Source organism: Diachasma alloeum, unplaced genomic scaffold (assembly GCF_001412515.2).
Source record: "Diachasma alloeum isolate Michigan unplaced genomic scaffold, Dall2.0 Dall_scaffold_00208, whole genome shotgun sequence".
Taxonomy (NCBI): domain Eukaryota; kingdom Metazoa; phylum Arthropoda; class Insecta; order Hymenoptera; family Braconidae; genus Diachasma; species Diachasma alloeum.
In genome coordinates this window covers 1786650-1804205 of record NW_021680373.1, presented here as the reverse complement: position 1 = coordinate 1804205, position 17556 = coordinate 1786650, and the positions used below count along the sequence as shown (strand labels likewise).

At 35.6% G+C, this 17556-nt stretch overlaps 1 protein-coding gene across 2 annotated transcripts in view; it reads right to left on the bottom strand.

Annotated features, from left to right (window-relative positions):
• Nucleotides 1-17556, bottom strand: part of LOC107036358 (serine/threonine-protein kinase minibrain) — a 56913-nt gene that overhangs the window by 2142 nt on the left and 37215 nt on the right. The window contains exons 4-9 of one of the 2 annotated variants that reach the window (XR_001460782.1): nucleotides 7103-7271; nucleotides 6066-6233; nucleotides 5672-5958; nucleotides 4783-4929; nucleotides 3631-4063; nucleotides 1552-1651 (exon numbers count right to left, since the gene is read on the bottom strand). Coding sequence is in view for 1 of the 2 variants with exons in the window: in XM_015254291.1 (XP_015109777.1) it covers nucleotides 3631-4063; nucleotides 4783-4929; nucleotides 5672-5958; nucleotides 6066-6233; nucleotides 7103-7271 (1204 nt within the window). In the remaining variant the exon portion in view is untranslated. The remainder of the gene's footprint in view (nucleotides 1-1551; nucleotides 1652-3630; nucleotides 4064-4782; nucleotides 4930-5671; nucleotides 5959-6065; nucleotides 6234-7102; nucleotides 7272-17556) is intronic. The other variant, XM_015254291.1, reaches the window with a different exon arrangement.

The following is a 17556-nucleotide window of genomic DNA, read 5'->3' as shown; positions in this document are numbered from 1 at the left end:
TTTGACTATCTCCCTTCGATTCCGTGATATTAACTAAAAAGTGGTCAATAGTCAAAATCGACTTAAATCGGTTTACCACTTTGCTACTGAATTAGTACTTTGGCTATTTTTTCTCCAGTGAAATTCTTTTCTAGTTTTGTAGTCGAATATCAGAGCTTTCATTTGGGCCCCATTTGAGCCTAAGTTTCCGGGGGTTTTACAATTATTTTATTATTTGAACTTTGCTCGATATTTAACCATTAGAAAACATTAAAAAAATCTGATTAAATAATTTACAAACAATCAATTTTCCACCATAAAAATCATTTGTTCGGAATCGTAATAATGTAATGTAATAATGTACTAATGTACTTGGTAGTTCCCATCACTGTTGCATGTTACCGATGACTCAATGAATATATGAAAGTCCAATGAAGTTTCAATTCTCAAAAATTTCCAACAGTGCACGTCAAATGGAACGTGGCAGGGGGCAAGGGTGGGCTACGAAGAAATTAATTTCTAAGGTTCTACATGGGAATGAGGGGTTGGCAGGCATTTGGATCCATCATTGAGTCTCCTAACACCCTTCCTCGTCTCGCGATCTATTTCATGATTCTCTCGTCCAAAGGACAACACAACTTCTCATTGTAATTTCGATCGTAATGTCGTGCGTGACGTGCAGTAATCAAAGAGAATTCACCATAAAATCACTGATTGAATTATGAATTATCGTTAAAAATGATTAAATTGGAAGGAACGATAAACATCAAGAAGGACACCTCTGAGTTGCAAAAAAAGTTGGCAGAATCTGGCGTCAAGGTGATGCTTGACACTTGACTTTGTGAATTTATTCATTAATAAATAAGTTAATATACCAGGGGGGAAATTCGACTCAACGCCACGTGTAGAGCGCACAATGCAGGTTGCTAATAGCATGCGATTTCTTTCTCCTCGTTTATTTAAATTTTAATCATAATATTTTACAAAACGATGGACTGATTTCACTACAAATTAAAAAGAAAAACTGACTGACACAGATGCATTACACCATTAGACGCTGGAATACCTTCTCCTCGATTGATGAAAAATTCTGAAAATTATTTCTTTCAATTTCCAATGATCGAGTGAATTTATTAACAACAGACAGAGGCCACTGAGAAGAAGATATTCTAGGCCATTAAAGGAAACGTCATTTAAACTCAAGTGTAAACTGAGGGCTTGGGTCGGGCTTTGGACTAGGGAATATGTTATTTATCAATTCATGAGGATAAAATTGTCATCGATGCACGCAAAAATGAAGGCCAGAGCCACGGGCTAAATAAATACGTTCCATGGCTCTGTCAGCGTGAAATGGTATGGAAAAAAAACGTCAAATAAAATTGGTATTCATTTAGTCAATACAGGCAAGCAAGGCTTCGCTCATTGCAATCCGAGGCCACGGAGACACATGATTTATCGAAATAAAAAGTGGGAGGATTGTTAATTTCTCTCATTTCAGATGAATTGACATGTTTTATTTCTTTATTCTGATTGTTTTTTTTCATAGGATTTTGTTGTTAGACAGAAACTTACTTATGTTAGTAAGTAAGATTAGGGTTGGGGGCCTAGGACAGGTCGTCGCCGCCCCGCGGATACGACAGTCATCGAGCCACGTACTGTCCCCCCATCATATCTACGGGCAACAACAAGTATTTGGTTTAGTTTTGTGCAGAAACTAAGCGATAACGTTAAGTTACAATCGTTAACACTTCAATTTCTCGCATTATTTTTCATTTATATCTTCAGGTTTCTGCACCATATTTTCTCAATTTGTCTCACTGTTTATTTAATTTGCCAAAGACGTTTTTTTTGTAGTTCCTACTTCACGTTTTGTTTTTTTACTCAGCCTCGCCTGAATCCCTGACATCTCTTAACGAAAAAAAAGAGAAAAAAATAGAATAAAAATAAAAAGATCGACTAAAGTATTATCTTACTTTCTGCACAAATCAAAACTCCTAAAATTCTGAAAATCTCTGAACAATGTCCTCAACAGTCACAACACTCGGTCGTCAATCGTCTCTCGAGGCTGATCCTAAAAATTCAGGTGCCTTTTGCTTTAGATTAACATTAAATTATTTACAACAAGAGTTTGCAGTGGTTTTTCACACTCGTCTGCCTCTGGATGTGACAGCTGACGCCTGGAGTATTAGCGTTTGAGGCTGAATTGCGATACAAATGTAAATAAAGAAAAAATAAAAAAGAATGATGAAAACTTAAGACGATGAATGATGGATGAAATCAAGCGGCACAAGAATACATGTGCAATGACTCATGTTAATCTACACTCGACGTAATACGAATTACGTAAAATTGGTTTTAAACATTGTTTAGACCGTTATTGCAATCGTAGTGGCAAGACCTCAGTGAAGTCTCAATGCAATCTTCGCGCAATTGATAGACTGAATAAATTCACATGATCTGAGAGTCACTTGTAGATACACATTAAAAAAACTGAGTAATAATTCAATTCTTCATATGAAAATTAAAAAATTATTTATGTTCTTGTTCATCTCCATTGTTATTAATTATCCAAAAATATCAATTTAAAATTATTCATTTTTGTTTGGACAATCTTCGAATTTCCTCCAATCATCTAAATCATATTAATAAACAAAATATTTTTTTTTTAATCTTAGAAATATGTTATTGCATGAAATTTTTGCACTGAGTAAAATTGCAGAACACAATCATTCGACGAAGAATTTTTAACAAGACCTCATTAATTCCTCAGTGCAGTATCTCCCCTCAATCAATTAAAATTCACTGAATAAATTCACATTATCTGAGACCGAGTCTTTGGCGATGCACAACTTCACATAAAACCTCAACAATAATTAAATTCTTCATATGAAAAATTAAGAACTATTAATTCTTGTTGGAAGAATCTTCGAATTATTCCGTAAAAATAATTTCTTCGACTCTGTAAATCTCTTATTACATGAAACATTCATTTCTCAGTGCAATATCTCCCCTCAGTCAATTAAAATTCACTGAATAAATTCGCATTATCTGAGACTGAGTCTTTAGCGCTACAAATCTTCATAAAAAACCTCAATAATACTTAAATTCTTCATATGAACAATTAAGAATTATTCATTCTTGTTTGAAGAATCTTCGAATTGTACCGTAAAAATGATTTCTTTGATTCCGTAAATCTCTCATTACATGAAACTTTTATGTCTCAGTGCAATATCTCCCCTCAGTCAATTAAAATTCACTGAATAAATTCGCATTATCTGAGACTGAGTCTTTGGCGTTACAAATCTTCATAAAAAACCTCAACAATACTTGAATTCTTCATATGAAAAATTAAGAATTATCAATTCTTGTTTGACAAACCTTCGAATTGTCCCTCAAAAATAATTTCTTTAATTCTGTTAATCTGTTATTGCACGAGACTTTTGTATTGAATGAAATTAAAACCCAAAAATTCGATGAGAAATTTTGGCCAAGACCTCACTATTCATTCCTCAAGGCAATATCTCCTCTCAATGAATCAAAATTCACCGACTAAATTCACATTATCTGAGACTCAGTCTTTGGCGATGCACATCTTCATAAAAAACCTCACCAATAATTCCTCTCAGTCTTGCAATGATTACGATAACTCACCACTGTCCTGGCTCATAGCAACCACCGCTGGACTCGTATTAGCACTATTGGCAGCAGCAATATTTGTGTTGGTCCCCTCATCGGCCGTTCTCTTGAAAAAATTGTGCTGTAACGCGTAATAAGGCGTTACCCTCGTTTTCGGATCAAAATCCAACATTCTAAGTATAAGATCCTTGAACTTGAGGTAGTCGGATATTGAGTGGCCTGGTTCATTTAACCTTCTACCACCTGGACCACCACTCTCAACTCCCAGTATATCGTGTAGTCTTCGGGAACCAGGGGATTTGTACTTTTTACCGTCCTTGGACTTTTTCAGTACGTAAGAACCGTCCGTTGGGAGTTTGTCAAAGTACTTCCGCGCTTTGTGCGCTTGGTCCAATATGTGCTTCGGTGGCATACCCAGCACCTCCACTATTTTATTCATCTGATCGACCTGATCATCAAAGAGACCATTAATTAATCATTGCGATTGATTCACGCTCGAAGGGGTTCGGGTAAACTGAGATTTCTCATTTATTTTAGGAAAATGTTCTCGTTGAACATTTCCAATGACAACATTTTTCTAAATGTTCTTGTGAGGAATAATTTTTATGTTATAATTTAATCCAATTAACAAATTTCAGTTAAAACCTCAATTTTATTTTCTTAAGAAAATGTTTTGATTGGGAATGCTCAACAAGATTATTTCCTTCAAACAATAATATGGGGATATTGAGCAACATTAGTTTATTAGATAAAATTATCAAATACGAAAATAAAAAAAATAAATAAATTCATTTTTTTATGATGAAAAATTGGAAAGTTACAGTGAATTGAAAAAATTCTGCATTATGACAACATAATGCAGATGTTTTTAATGATCCATAACTTATAAATTTGGCATTATCGATCAAAATAAAAAAACGTGGCTAATAGTTTTTATTAAATTTTCATGTACGGTAATGAAAAAATTTGATGGAAAATCCCAATTTAAGAAACATTAGATCGTAAGCAAGCAAGTGATTCTAAAGGGAAGTTTCATGAAAAATTTTCTATTGGAACTTCATTCATCTACAAGAGAGTCCCTTGATAGTTCGATCCAAGATCACTTGCTTCCAATATGAATAATCAATCAATGAAAATGTGAGAAGAATGGAAAAAATCGATTCTTACCTCGTTAGCCCCGCTGAACAGAGGTTCCCCTGTATGCATTTCCACTAGAATACACCCCAAACTCCACATATCTATCGCCAGATCATATGGAATACCGAGTAAAACCTCGGGTGATCGATAAAACCTAGACTGTATATATTGGTATATCTGAAAATGAAAAAAATATTCAAATTAACAATCTGCTTTTTCCTAAATGCATGTATTAATGCACAGGGAGAAAAAAAATGTTTAACTCAATTAATGTTGAATTAATGTTCAATTGATCCTGAATTTTATGATTCTCGAATGTTCTCAGTTTGAAAACTAAAATGTTTTTACTTTAAAAACATTTGCACTTTAGCGATTCTAACGGTTTTTCTTTTGAAATTGAATGAACAGATTCTTATTTTAAAGACAATTGATGTTAGAAACATAAGTTTTGTAAAATTAAACACTTTGTTCTGAAAACTGTGATGTACGGATTCAGAAAATATGGAAAATTTCCAATTATTCTGAGTGAATTCTCCTTAAAATTCCACCAAAAAATTCAAATTCTCAGTAATTTCTCATTAAACATAACGTAATTATACTTAAATTACAATTCAGTACCGAAGCGGTAAACCTTTTAGGTCGACTTAGCCCTCAGCTGAGTTTTCGAGAAATATCTCCGAATCTAAGGGAGATAAGTAAATTTTTGTAACGACCTTTTTTGTAGAGCGAATTGAGGGCTATAAAAAAGGTCATGATAAAAATTTTGCCATCTCCCGTAGATTTCGAGAAATGCATTGAAAACTGACCAATAGTCAAAATGGACTTGAACAGTATCATCGCTGCGCTACTGAATTAAAAATTCCCAAGTCCTTCACTTGATGATTTCCTAAAATAAATAATTATTTTAATAAACCCTTACCCTCTGCCCCAATTGACACGAACTCCCAAAATCCACAATCTTAATCGCACTCCTCTTCGGATTGCAGAGAAGAATATTCTCGGGCTTCAGATCACAGTGAATGATGTTCAATTCCGGTGTGGACAGGAACAGTAGGGCAGTACACAGTTGTTGCGCAAACTTCCTCGTGAGGTTCAATGACACCCCACGGAAATTCGTATTTCTAAGTAGGTCGTAGAGGTTATAAGACAGCAGCTCGAATACCAGACACAAATGATTTCGCCACATAAAGTGCCTTTTCAGTTTAACTGGAGAGTGAAGGAAATTAAAAAAAAGGACGTGAGTATTAAAGAAAACGAGTCAGACGTTTTAATTATCAGTTTTAATTGTTGCGTAGATGTTGAATATCACTCACCTATATAATACTTGTTGTCGGTATCCGCTCTATTCATCATTTCTAATAACCTAACTTCGATTTGCGCTTGATTGAGGAAGGGTTTTTTATTCTTGATGATTTTTATTGCTACCTGTGTCTGCTCTTCGTGGTCAAATGCTTTTACTACTTGGCCGAAGCTACCTTTACCTGTTGACAAAATGCATAAACATTACATTGCTATTTCAGATCAATAATTGAAAGAAAGACCAACAAGTTCTTGAACAAGACGATTCAATTTAATTCAATTTATTTGCTTTGATGTTACAAAAGAATTTTTTTGTTTTACGTCTCTGTGGGCCTTTCTCCTCATCCAAACTAGCTCAAACAGTATTATTTTAATTTAATATAATCCATATATCTCAACCAAGTCTTCTCGGGATAAAAAAAATCGTAGGCTTAAAATTACAAAAAAAAATTATTTGATTTGAATTTGAAAATCTAGAATATGAATAAGTGCTCCAGGTTCAACAGCAACGAAATATTTGCCACTGAATCTTCATGTTTCCATTAAAAACTCTAGTAAGTTGGAAAATTCTCATCTTCCTGTTGCTAAAAAATTTGGAAATTCACTGGATTTCCAGTAAATTTTATAGCCAAAATTCCCTAAAATTTCAATTGATAGAAATCACACATAATCAGTGTTATTTTATTCAGTGTCCACTATCACCAATAATTCAGTAATGAAGTGGTCAATCGGTTTAGCTCCCAGTCGAAATTTTTGTAAGATCTTTTTCGATAGTCCCCACTTTTCTTTACAAAAAAGACAGAAAAATTTTGCTAACCCTTTATAATTTGAGATATTCATCGAGAACTGGCGCTAGGATGGAGTTGATTGAAATCGTTTGACCACTTCACTACTGAATTATTATAATTATTCAAGTTTCTAAAAATCAGTGAGACGTTCCTGAAAATGAAAAATTCTTTTCTCCGTGTTAATAAATGACTATCAATAAATGAAATCGTTCCCCCAATGAATACCCCAATTGTCTATTAACAATAAAAAATCATGCCCTCACCTATTAACGAATCAATCTCATATCGATCCAAGAACTTTTCACCATTCTTAATGATATAGTCGTGGTTGTCGTCGTCCCAGCCGTCGTTGTAGAGTTTCCTCTCCTTCTTGTGCGACCCATCCTCGCCCTGCATCTGTTGCGCTCTCCTCTTCTTCTTCGCATAGTAAACCTGAATTCAACCAAAACCAAAAAAATTCCAAATTCATTAATTCCATTATAACGTTTAATTGGCAAAAACCACGGAAAAGCTAATACTAGAGTCAACAGAGCCTCCTCCACCCTTCCCCCCCAAGTGTTTATCCTCAACCCCAAGTGTAATCCATCTTTCTTTCCGTTCCACCCATCGTCCCTCGCTGAAATAACGAAAGGGTTGATAAGGACGAGGGGGGGAGAGAGAGGTTGGTACGAGAGTCGGGTAAAAAAAGAGGGAGTAAAAAGCGAGTTAAGTGCTATTACCCCTTGTAAGTGATCATTACTACCCTCCCCCCTCCCCATCCTGCCCCTCGACGACTGTGATGAATCGTGAATCTCTATTCGTTCACAAAATTACCCGCGCTTTCTTCTCAGAGCACCATGTGATTCGATAAATGCTGTGTAGCCACCTCTTTCTGACCTGATAGCCATCCTCCCCTTCCCCCCCTCCCCCCCTTCCACCCCTATCCGTGGAAACCCTGAAATTAACGGTACAGAGCCTAAAAATGAGAGGATGGGGAGAAAAGACAGCAGTGATGATTGTGTAAAGGCGCAGAATCCGATCTTGTATTTGGGGTGAAAGATCGATAACAATGCGACCACGTGAAAATCATGCTTCCTGGAATTTCTACACTGAGTGAAAACTAGTGCATTGTGCGCCGAGCCGGGCAAAAAAAATTCCCGAACAAGTCGCGTTTGAATGAAAACAAGTGGGAAATTGCTTTCTTCACGACGTAGTCAATGTATTTTTGTTGATAAATGAGCGATCTGCTGATGAGTGGAATTGCTGGGATGATGAATTTTAAAATTGATTCAATGATTCTTTGGAGTTAAGATTACCCATTGCAGCCAATATTGTCACAACCGTTGGTGGCCAACATTATTTTAAAAAAATGAAATTTCATGGATAGTTGAATACTAATTTTTAGGAGAGTGACACTGAATGCGATTTAGACATTCCAGAATTTTGAGCAGAATAAAGACGAGAATTCCTTAATTTATTTGAATTTCCAATCTAATGTGAATATTCTGTGCCAAATTACATTGAATTTTCCGTGAAATCTGAAATTTCATGATTTTTTTTTCCTTAAATCGCATTAAGTGTCACTATCCTGAAAATTCAAGAATATATTTACCGGAATTTTCTGGTTTTCGATTCATTTTCCGGGAAAAATGGAACTGAAATTAACAGTTCTCTTTGATTTTTCCACGAAATTCAGAATTTTCAATGACGAAATTCCTTGAAATTTCAGTGGTACTTAAATCCGATAAAAATTTCCGAAAAGTATACCGGAAATTTCAGACAAAAATTTTTAACAGTGAACATTGCCCTAACGTTCAAATTTTTTACATTTCCCTGAATATTAGTTTTTAGATAAATTTTTTCAACAACAGATGTCAACAGATTTTCCAGTTATCGACGAAAAACGATGAGTCACATACACACATACATCCAGACACTCCTGAGGCCAAAATTAGTAATGCTGTCACAAAACGTGAAATTTCGAATTTGACGAATGGAATTTTGTCGCATAAATACATTTAATTGTTTGAAGAAATTTTTATTCTCTGTGCAAGCGAAAAATGGTTTTGTGTAAAACAAGAGGCAGTAGTTTTTTGTTTCAGATATTAAATAATCGCAAGATGAATGGATGCAAAAATTACGATTCCCTGTCTGTTAAATTTCTTTCATTCTTATTCAATCCACTCTAATTATATTTCTGTGAAAAACATTCGAGTTCTCAAGTTCCCGATTTTTCCTTTCATAAAATTAATCTACTCCTGTCTGAAGTATTTCTTTAAATACCTTCGACATTTACCATTCCAGCTCAATGTAATTCATAACCACTTCTTTATCAAAAGTATATTACCTGACGACCTTGACTCAATTAATATTGAATTCATGTTCAATTAATCCTGAACTTTATTCAGTGTGAATGTCTTCAATGAAAACTCGCAGATATTCTTATTTTAAGAACATTTCTTAGCTAACAAAAAAGGGATTTTTACTCAAGTTCACTTTTAAATTCTTCTCTCAATTATCTCCCAAAATGTGTTCTGTTTTCCCCCAAACAAGGCCTAATCATCGGAATAATTTGATCATGATGACTGCAAATCCCATCGAACAGTTGATGATCACCGCTAAATAATAATAATAATAATAATAATAATAATAATAATAATAACCGCGTACACTGTTAAAAAAATGGCTGAATTTTCCGGGAAAAGACCTTGAATTCGATTTAAGAAGAAAAAATCAATGGAATTTCAAGTTTCTCTGAAAATTTAAGTAAAGTCTCAATTTTTGAGCGGCAGAAAGACAGAATTTCCACAATTTATGTGAATTTTCCAGTGAAAATGAATATTCACTGCCAAATTCCCTCGAATTTTCAAGGAATTTCATAAAAATTCTTGGAATTGCAGAATTTTTTGAAGGAATTCTCTGAAAATTCAAGGGCAGCTGGAATTCATGAAAAAGTTTCTCTCAATTTTCCTTAATTTTCCCGGAATAATTAACCTGAAATTTACCATTCCAACCGATTTTTCTATGAGATTATGAATTTTCAATGACGAAATTCCTGGAAATTTCAGTGGACCTGTTATATACTTGTTAAAAATTTCCTTGATCCTTACGGGAAATTTCTGTGGAAATTTTTAACAGTGTAGGGTTCACCGTAATTGGACGAATGACCTATTTCCCCGGTCAATGACGCCGAATCCTCGAAATTTTTATCATTTCAAGATCAAAACAAATGTATTTATATTTCCCAGCATTTTTCATCGTTTTTCTGCTCATCCGGTTCTCACATGAATTGAATTCATGCTAGATAGACATTTGCGTGATGCAACCAGCAGCGCCAACTGAAGAGAAAAACGTCAATGGTATTGGGCATTTGGTCGGTACTACATATACCCCAGAACACCATACAACGTTTTACTGAAAATCACACGGAAGGACGCGACCTACCCCAATAACACCAGAAACCCTCTCTCTCTCGCGTTGCGTTTCACGTGACCCGTTTGGCCCCGTTTCCCAACAACCGATAATACCAGTGCCTGATGTTTTTGCATCGAGTCCTTGCACATGTGATCATCGTGGAGAAAATGAATAAGAATTTATAAATAAAGGGAAAACAAGAACAGCAATAAAAGAAATGGATGGGTTGCAGATAGAATTATGTGAATTGAGTATTGAAAATATACGAGGAAAAAAACGAGAATTACCGAAAGGTGCGAAGAGAGAATATAACTTGAATAGATAAATAATACGGAACAAAATTTTTAGTGACGTTTCTACGAACGCAGTGGCGTTTCTACGAAATTTCGGGAAAACTTGTCATTGAAAAATCGCATATTCCACCGATTTTCTCACAATGTCAAGTTAAAATCAATACGCGGAGAGAAAAGTTGAATAAAAATTACCTAGAAAATCGTGGCAAATTTTACTGTTGAAAGGTATTCGTGGAGCGAAATGTCTCTTTGTATAATAAAGAAATAAGGAGGTCAAAAATTCGGGAGACGCTCCTGATCCTGACCCTTACTGTGACCCTAATTCTGACCCTTATCTGTGACTCTGATGATGCCATTCAAAATGCATTATTATCTATATCTCTCTAACATGGTTATATCTGTATAAGTTCATATGGGGTCATATGGGGATCAAATCCTTAAAAAATAATAATAGGAGTATACCCCATACTATTCTATGTAAATCAATGGAAAAATGAATGGTTGAGTTTCACGACAAGGTTGGAGATTGGCCTTTTGTAAACAAAAAAATCTCAATTTTTCAAAGGAGGTAAATCACTCTATCAATTTTTTTTCTATATAACACGAACGCCTAAACATACTCAAGAAAATTGGGGAGGGCGGGGGGGAGAGCGAAGCGAGCGAATCAAGCCCCCCCTCAGGTTTGGCGAGCGAAGCGAGTAGGGGACAAAACCTCTTAGTAATTCAATGAAAAAATACCTGTTTGTGGAGGGTATTTTACGAGTCGTTCGGTAAAAAACACATCTATAGATACAAATATTATCCGTACATTATCTGTACACTAAAATTTCCTACACTGGTAGGGTATTTTTTTCTTGCACCCATTTGAAGGTTATGGGGAAGAATGGAAGTGAAATATTCCCGAACGCGTTCGGTAAAAAATCATCCTTCGTTATAGAAGAATTATACGCAATATTGAGTAACTATTCACGTTTACTGGGATAATTTTTGATGGAATACAGGGTGATTTCTACTTTCGGCACAAATTACCCTCACGTTCAGTCAATTTTCCCGAGACAACGGGGGAAAATTAACTATTTTCTAGTACTAAAAATTGAGTCAACTAATTTGTTTTCGCTGAACTTTTTTCTCTGTGTTGGAACTATAAAATTCAGTTGAATTCTTTTGTGAAAATTGGCAATCAGGTGATTACGTTCTTGAATTTTCAAGCCTTCACGAATATTAATCTTCATGAAATTATTTAAATTCGCGTTAATTCTCCCTGAAACTTGGAATTTTATGAGACTTCATCTCCCAAATCAAATTCAATGCTACGATTTCACTATTCACGAAACTCCTATTTTCTCAAACAGTCAAGAATAGTTTTGAAAGAGTATGAGAATCAAGAATGAATACAGTATTTACACGTCATCATTTCAATCATATGACGAAAGACATGAGAATGGAACAAAGGAATTATTATTGAATATGACCTGATGATGCACATTTGCATCCATGTGAACTGTTCAAAAGTTGGGAATGAATAGACAATTATCTAGAAAAATTTATGTTGGTAACCGTTGTTCCACTTAGAACAGCCATAAAAGTCAATTTTTTAAGAGTGAATATTAGTTTTAAAATGATAAGCCCATAAGACAATGAAGACAATGAAGATTGAATAAATTACTTGCACATCATCATCACCATCTCAGTCATATTAGAATTTTTATTAAATTAACAGAGAAAAGTAATTTTATGCCCCTGATTCAAGACTGGCAAAGCTGTCTATTAGTCTGAATGTGATCGAATAGTGTGCTTAAATGACTCGTATTTTTAACTTAATTGTTATCTTTTTCTATCCGTCAATTGTCTTGTCTTACGAGATTGTTTATGAAAATGATAATAATAATTATGACGAAGATGTGTGATAACAACTATGGAACTTTTATATATATATAACAAAACATGATAAAAATGATAAATAATTAAATTAAAAACAAACAAAATACTAGACAAAGCAACCACGCGAACTAAATAACGAATGAAAACTAGTTAAAAAATAAAAAAATAATGTAAATAATTCATAAGAATCATAGGGGATTTTTGTATCTCAGCTCAATAATAAATTAATTGCACATCATCATCACTATCTCAATCATATTATAATTTTTATTAAATTAACAGAGAAAAGTAATTTTATGCGCCTGATTCAAGACTGGCGAAGCTGTTTATTAGTCTGAATGTGATCGAATAGTGTCCCTAAATGACTCGTATTTTTAACTTAATTGTAATCTTTTTCTATCCTTCAATTGTCTTGCCTTACGAGATTGTTTATGAAAATGATAATAATAATTATGACGAAGATGTGTGATAACAGCTATGGAACTTTTATATATATATATAACAAAAAATGATAAAAATGATAAATAATTAAATTAAAAACAAACAAAATACTAGACAAAGCAACCACGCGAACTAAATAACGAATGAAAACTAATAAAAAAATAAAAAAATAATGTAAATAATTCATAAGAATAATAGGGCATTTTTGTATCTCAGCTCAACAATAAATTGCTTCTAATATGGCAAAAATCATAGAAAGGGAACAAAGGAATCATTATTAAATGCAAGCCGATGCACAAATGAGTTCCATATGGACAACTCAAACGAAATAAATAGACGAATAATTGAAAGAATCAACACAAAATCACTTGCCAATCATTTTTTGCTACGAATATTAAATCGGAATTCTTAGGACATCAATAAACTCTCTCAACCAATCAATCACCCCTAATTAATCTCATTGTCCAAATCCAGACGATTCCTCATCTCTCAAAGCCACCTCCTTCAATCTCCCAATTTCTATTTCTCAATTCCAACGGGAAATCGCAGTTGGTAACCGTTGTTCTACCCAAAACGACCCCATGTGTATATTGTCACCATCCATGAGACTGAGTGAGATAAAATGATAAAGAAAGAAGGGAACAGCCAGCACAGAGCGTCGAAGCGCGCGGCTGGCTGGCTCTCTCTTGGCGCTAGACCGATTCTCCACTCGTTTCTGTTGCTATGCGCGAGTGCACGGGAGAGGACTCAGTCGGACGCCCCCTCTCCGTGCATGATGCGTTCACTCTGGCGCACAAGGCCTCTCCTCGCCAAAAGTGGACCCCAGGGACACTCGTCACCATTCGATGACTGAAATATATTATTTGTTTTATTTTTCATTTAAAAAAATATAAAACAATGACGACAATTGACGGGAACAAAAGTCTGGCTGAAATGCAAGGCGGAATGAGTATGAAATATTGAAATCCAGGGGCTATTTTTAATACTCCATTTTTGCAGCTCTTTTTTTCTTCAATTCTCAACAATTGTAGGCCCTCGCCGTTTGTTCTGTTCTGTTCAGTTTCGTTCTTGAAACTCGAGATCCAGACGAGTAAAAAAAGGCAGAAAGGGTAGGGATGGGATGGGATGGGATGGGGAGAGTGCAGCAGCGGTGTCTGGGCAGTCCCGCGCCGATATTTCGGGGATTTCTTTGATGAAGAATAATAATTGAAATTGATCGTGCAGATTTGAAGAAGCTCATGCGTGGAAAGTTCCACAATTTTGGTGTTTCGTTTACTTCATTGAGATGGTCCTAAATTTTTGCAGGGAGGGAATAATGACGTCACAACTCCTGCACTTCGGAGTTGACTCACTGCGAGACGCTAATGCCGCTCCAGTGTCGAGGATAAAGTGAGATTATAGGGTAAACGCAGATAGATTTTTAAAATGATTGACACTGGAGGGATCTGATGGAAGAGTCGATTAGATTCGGGATCATAAGGTTTTTTTATTGATTTAGTTATTGTTTCGGGCCTTTGAGGGAGAGAATAGTGACATTCGGGCTGAATCCAGAAATTTTTGCTGTAAATGAAGATTAAGATATTTTTTTTATGATGGAATGTGAACATTTTGAGAAATTTGGTGAAACCTAGTAGAACTGGATCGACTTTTTTAAACGAGTTTCATTATTTATTTATGAGAAGAAAATTTTCAAAGGAATAGAAATATATTGCAGTATGCGCTTTTCCAAATATTTTTTACGCAGTTTAGTTGACAGTTAGTTTTGTTTGCTTTTTTCATGACATTATTTAAAGTAATGTTCAATACGAGCGTTTTCAAATTATAATTCTTCAAATAAAGATTTAATTTTCTTTTCATTGAGTGTGAAAAATTTGAGAATTTTTTTTGAACCTAACAGAACACAATCGACGGTTTTTTAATCAAGTTTCATTTTTTTTTTTTCAAAGATTAACAAAACGTAAATAAAATGAAAAAAAATTGATGTGCTCAGAATTTGGTTATAATATTGGTTAATAATGGTTGATAAAACCTAATTTGAATTATTTATTTATGAGACGAAAATGTTCAAAGAAATAGAACTATATCGCGTAATTCTGGTGACACTGATTAATTATGTATTCATCCAAATATTGTTCACACAATTAACTCCATCAATTATAACTCCATAAGAATAAATATTAATTTTTTCATGACACTATTTAAAGTATTATTCAATCCGAGCATTTTCAATTTACAATTCTTCAACAATCTCATTTCCACTAAAACAGAAATCGTAAAATTTGCCTTTCAATTTAGACACAAATCATTGGACAAAAAAAACAAAAATTCTATGGAATATTCCCATCCGTCAGTTTGTATTGTCTCATAAGTTTGTTGCCGTCGTGTCGGTTGACTAGTGGCTGCATGAGCTATTTTCGTGGTTCAGCCTGTCAGACGGGATGACGAAACGCCACGTCATCGAACGAGGCCGTTATGAATCTCTGCACTCGTTTTGTACTTGCACACTAGAGTGAGACCAACAGTCGTTTCTTCTCAGTTTGGACGAGGAGAGAGGAAGGGGCGAGCGTGTGGGGGAGGGGGTCTTCCTCTCTCGGTAAAACGATCCAACATGGATTGAAGAAACAGTGGAAAGGGAAACGTGAGAAAGAATGAAAGAGATAGAGAAGTGAAACGATCCAGGAAAGTCATGAATGAAAGCCACGCGAGAAAGAAACACAAGAGCCAGGGGCCGTTTCGCGACCTTCCGCCAGTGCGCCTCTTTGTCGTTTACTTCCCTCTTTTATTTTCCTTTTTCATTCTTTCGTACCCAGTCTTTTTCAGGGGATAAACAGTGGTAAAGAGTAACACTGCATTAGGGCGGGGATTTTTTTTTTCAGATTGTGGAGGGATATTTTTTGGGGAAAACTGAAATGAAATGGCTGTTGGAGTTCATTCACGTTTTTCTTTTGAGTTTTGAGGGGATGAGAGACATTGACATTGCGGGAGTTGTTGGTGGGGATTTTTAATTGATTGAGGTTTATCCAAAACCGCTGAAATATTTGTATATTTTTTTACCACTGACTGACGAATTCATGTCATTTATGTTGATAATAACTTTTACCTACTGACGCGTCGAGTGAAATGTTTTGAAAATTTTCTTTATTTGTCTGGGTTTTCACATTTTTCCTGGTCCAGGAATTGGATTTTGCACATGTTAATTGTGTAGTTATTTATTATTTTTATTTGAAAATTAATTTTGTAAGTGCTAGTGTATGAAAAAAATGCTTTTCATTACACTGTGCGAAAAAGTAACTTTTTAGGCGCGCAAAGCGTCCCGTTTTCACACATTGTGATGAAAAATATCGTTCGATACTCATGAGAAAAGTGTTTTTTGGCTCGTGGGATTATAGCCTCCCACGAACCAAAAAACACTTTTCCGCACTCGTATCAAAATATACTTTTTTGACACTGCTGCAACGTTCACCTCGTGCCGAAAAGTGCCTTTTCGCTTACTCGTAAACGAAAAATAAAGGAAAAGTCTTTCGGGAATTTTCAACTCGTGTGATTGGCAGCCTTGATTCCGCCAAGGGCGGAAAGTCAGTACTTTTCTCCCTCGGGAATAACTTTCCACCCTTGAGCGGAAAGTATTCACTTTTCTCTCGCTCATCAGAAAGCAAAATACAAACTTTTCTTTGCAGGCGTGTTAAAAAATGGCATGTGCACCTCGGCCGGGGAAAACATAATTTTTCGTCCTTGGTGCACAATAGTATATTTCTAACCTAGGGAGGGAAAATAAAGGATCTTCAGCCGCCAGTGCAATTACCAGCCGAGCCGAAGGCGAGGTTGGTAAGCACGCGGCTGAGGGTCCTTTATTTTACTTCCCGTGGTAAGAACGCGATTTTCCGTCCCGGCGTAGGCGCAAAGTCAGAGTTCCCTCCCGCGAAGCGGGAGGGAAATGTTACTTTGCGCCCGCCGGGACGGAAAATTATTTCCAATGCTCTAACAAAAGTATGGTTCAAAAAGTTTGAATCATCAGGCAGTATTTTTCAGTGACATAGATGTTCTTATCTTTGTATTTTTGAAATGAAATTACTACGGATCCATTCGGAAGCTTACTNATCGAATATACTATTTCATCACGCTGTGACGAAAAGTGAACTTTTCGGCACGCTCCGCGTGCCTAAAAGTCCAATTTCCGCCACATTGTGATGAAAAATATTGTTCGTAACTCGTGAAAAAATGTTTTTTGCACTCGTTACTCGACACTTCGCGTGCGCAAAATTCCACTTTGCGCACAAGTATCGAAAAATCCTATTCCAGGCTAGCTCAACACGTCGAAAATTAAAACGAGAATTTCTTCCAAAATGTTCACTGCATTCTTGCAGCCTCGTCCTACGAGCCTTGATGTGCAGTTTTTTCTTTAAATTCCTTAGGGCGTGCCATTAATCGTACGTCCCTGACTCGAAGCCCGGTTTCTTCTGAGTCACCAGACTCACGAGCCTAACGGTCAATGGAAAGTTTTTTAGCCGGGTAAAACTGCAAACCCGGCAGAAAGAGGTATCAGAAATCCGGAGGAGGTATAATGTGTATAGCGGATTTTTTTTGACGGTTTCGCGCTGATAGAGTGAGCCTTACCGAGCGAGATTAATTCTTTCGTTGGGCGCAAAATTACGGGGCAACGCTGGTGCCGACAGTTTAGTGTAATTACCATCAAGAGTACGTAGGTGGGA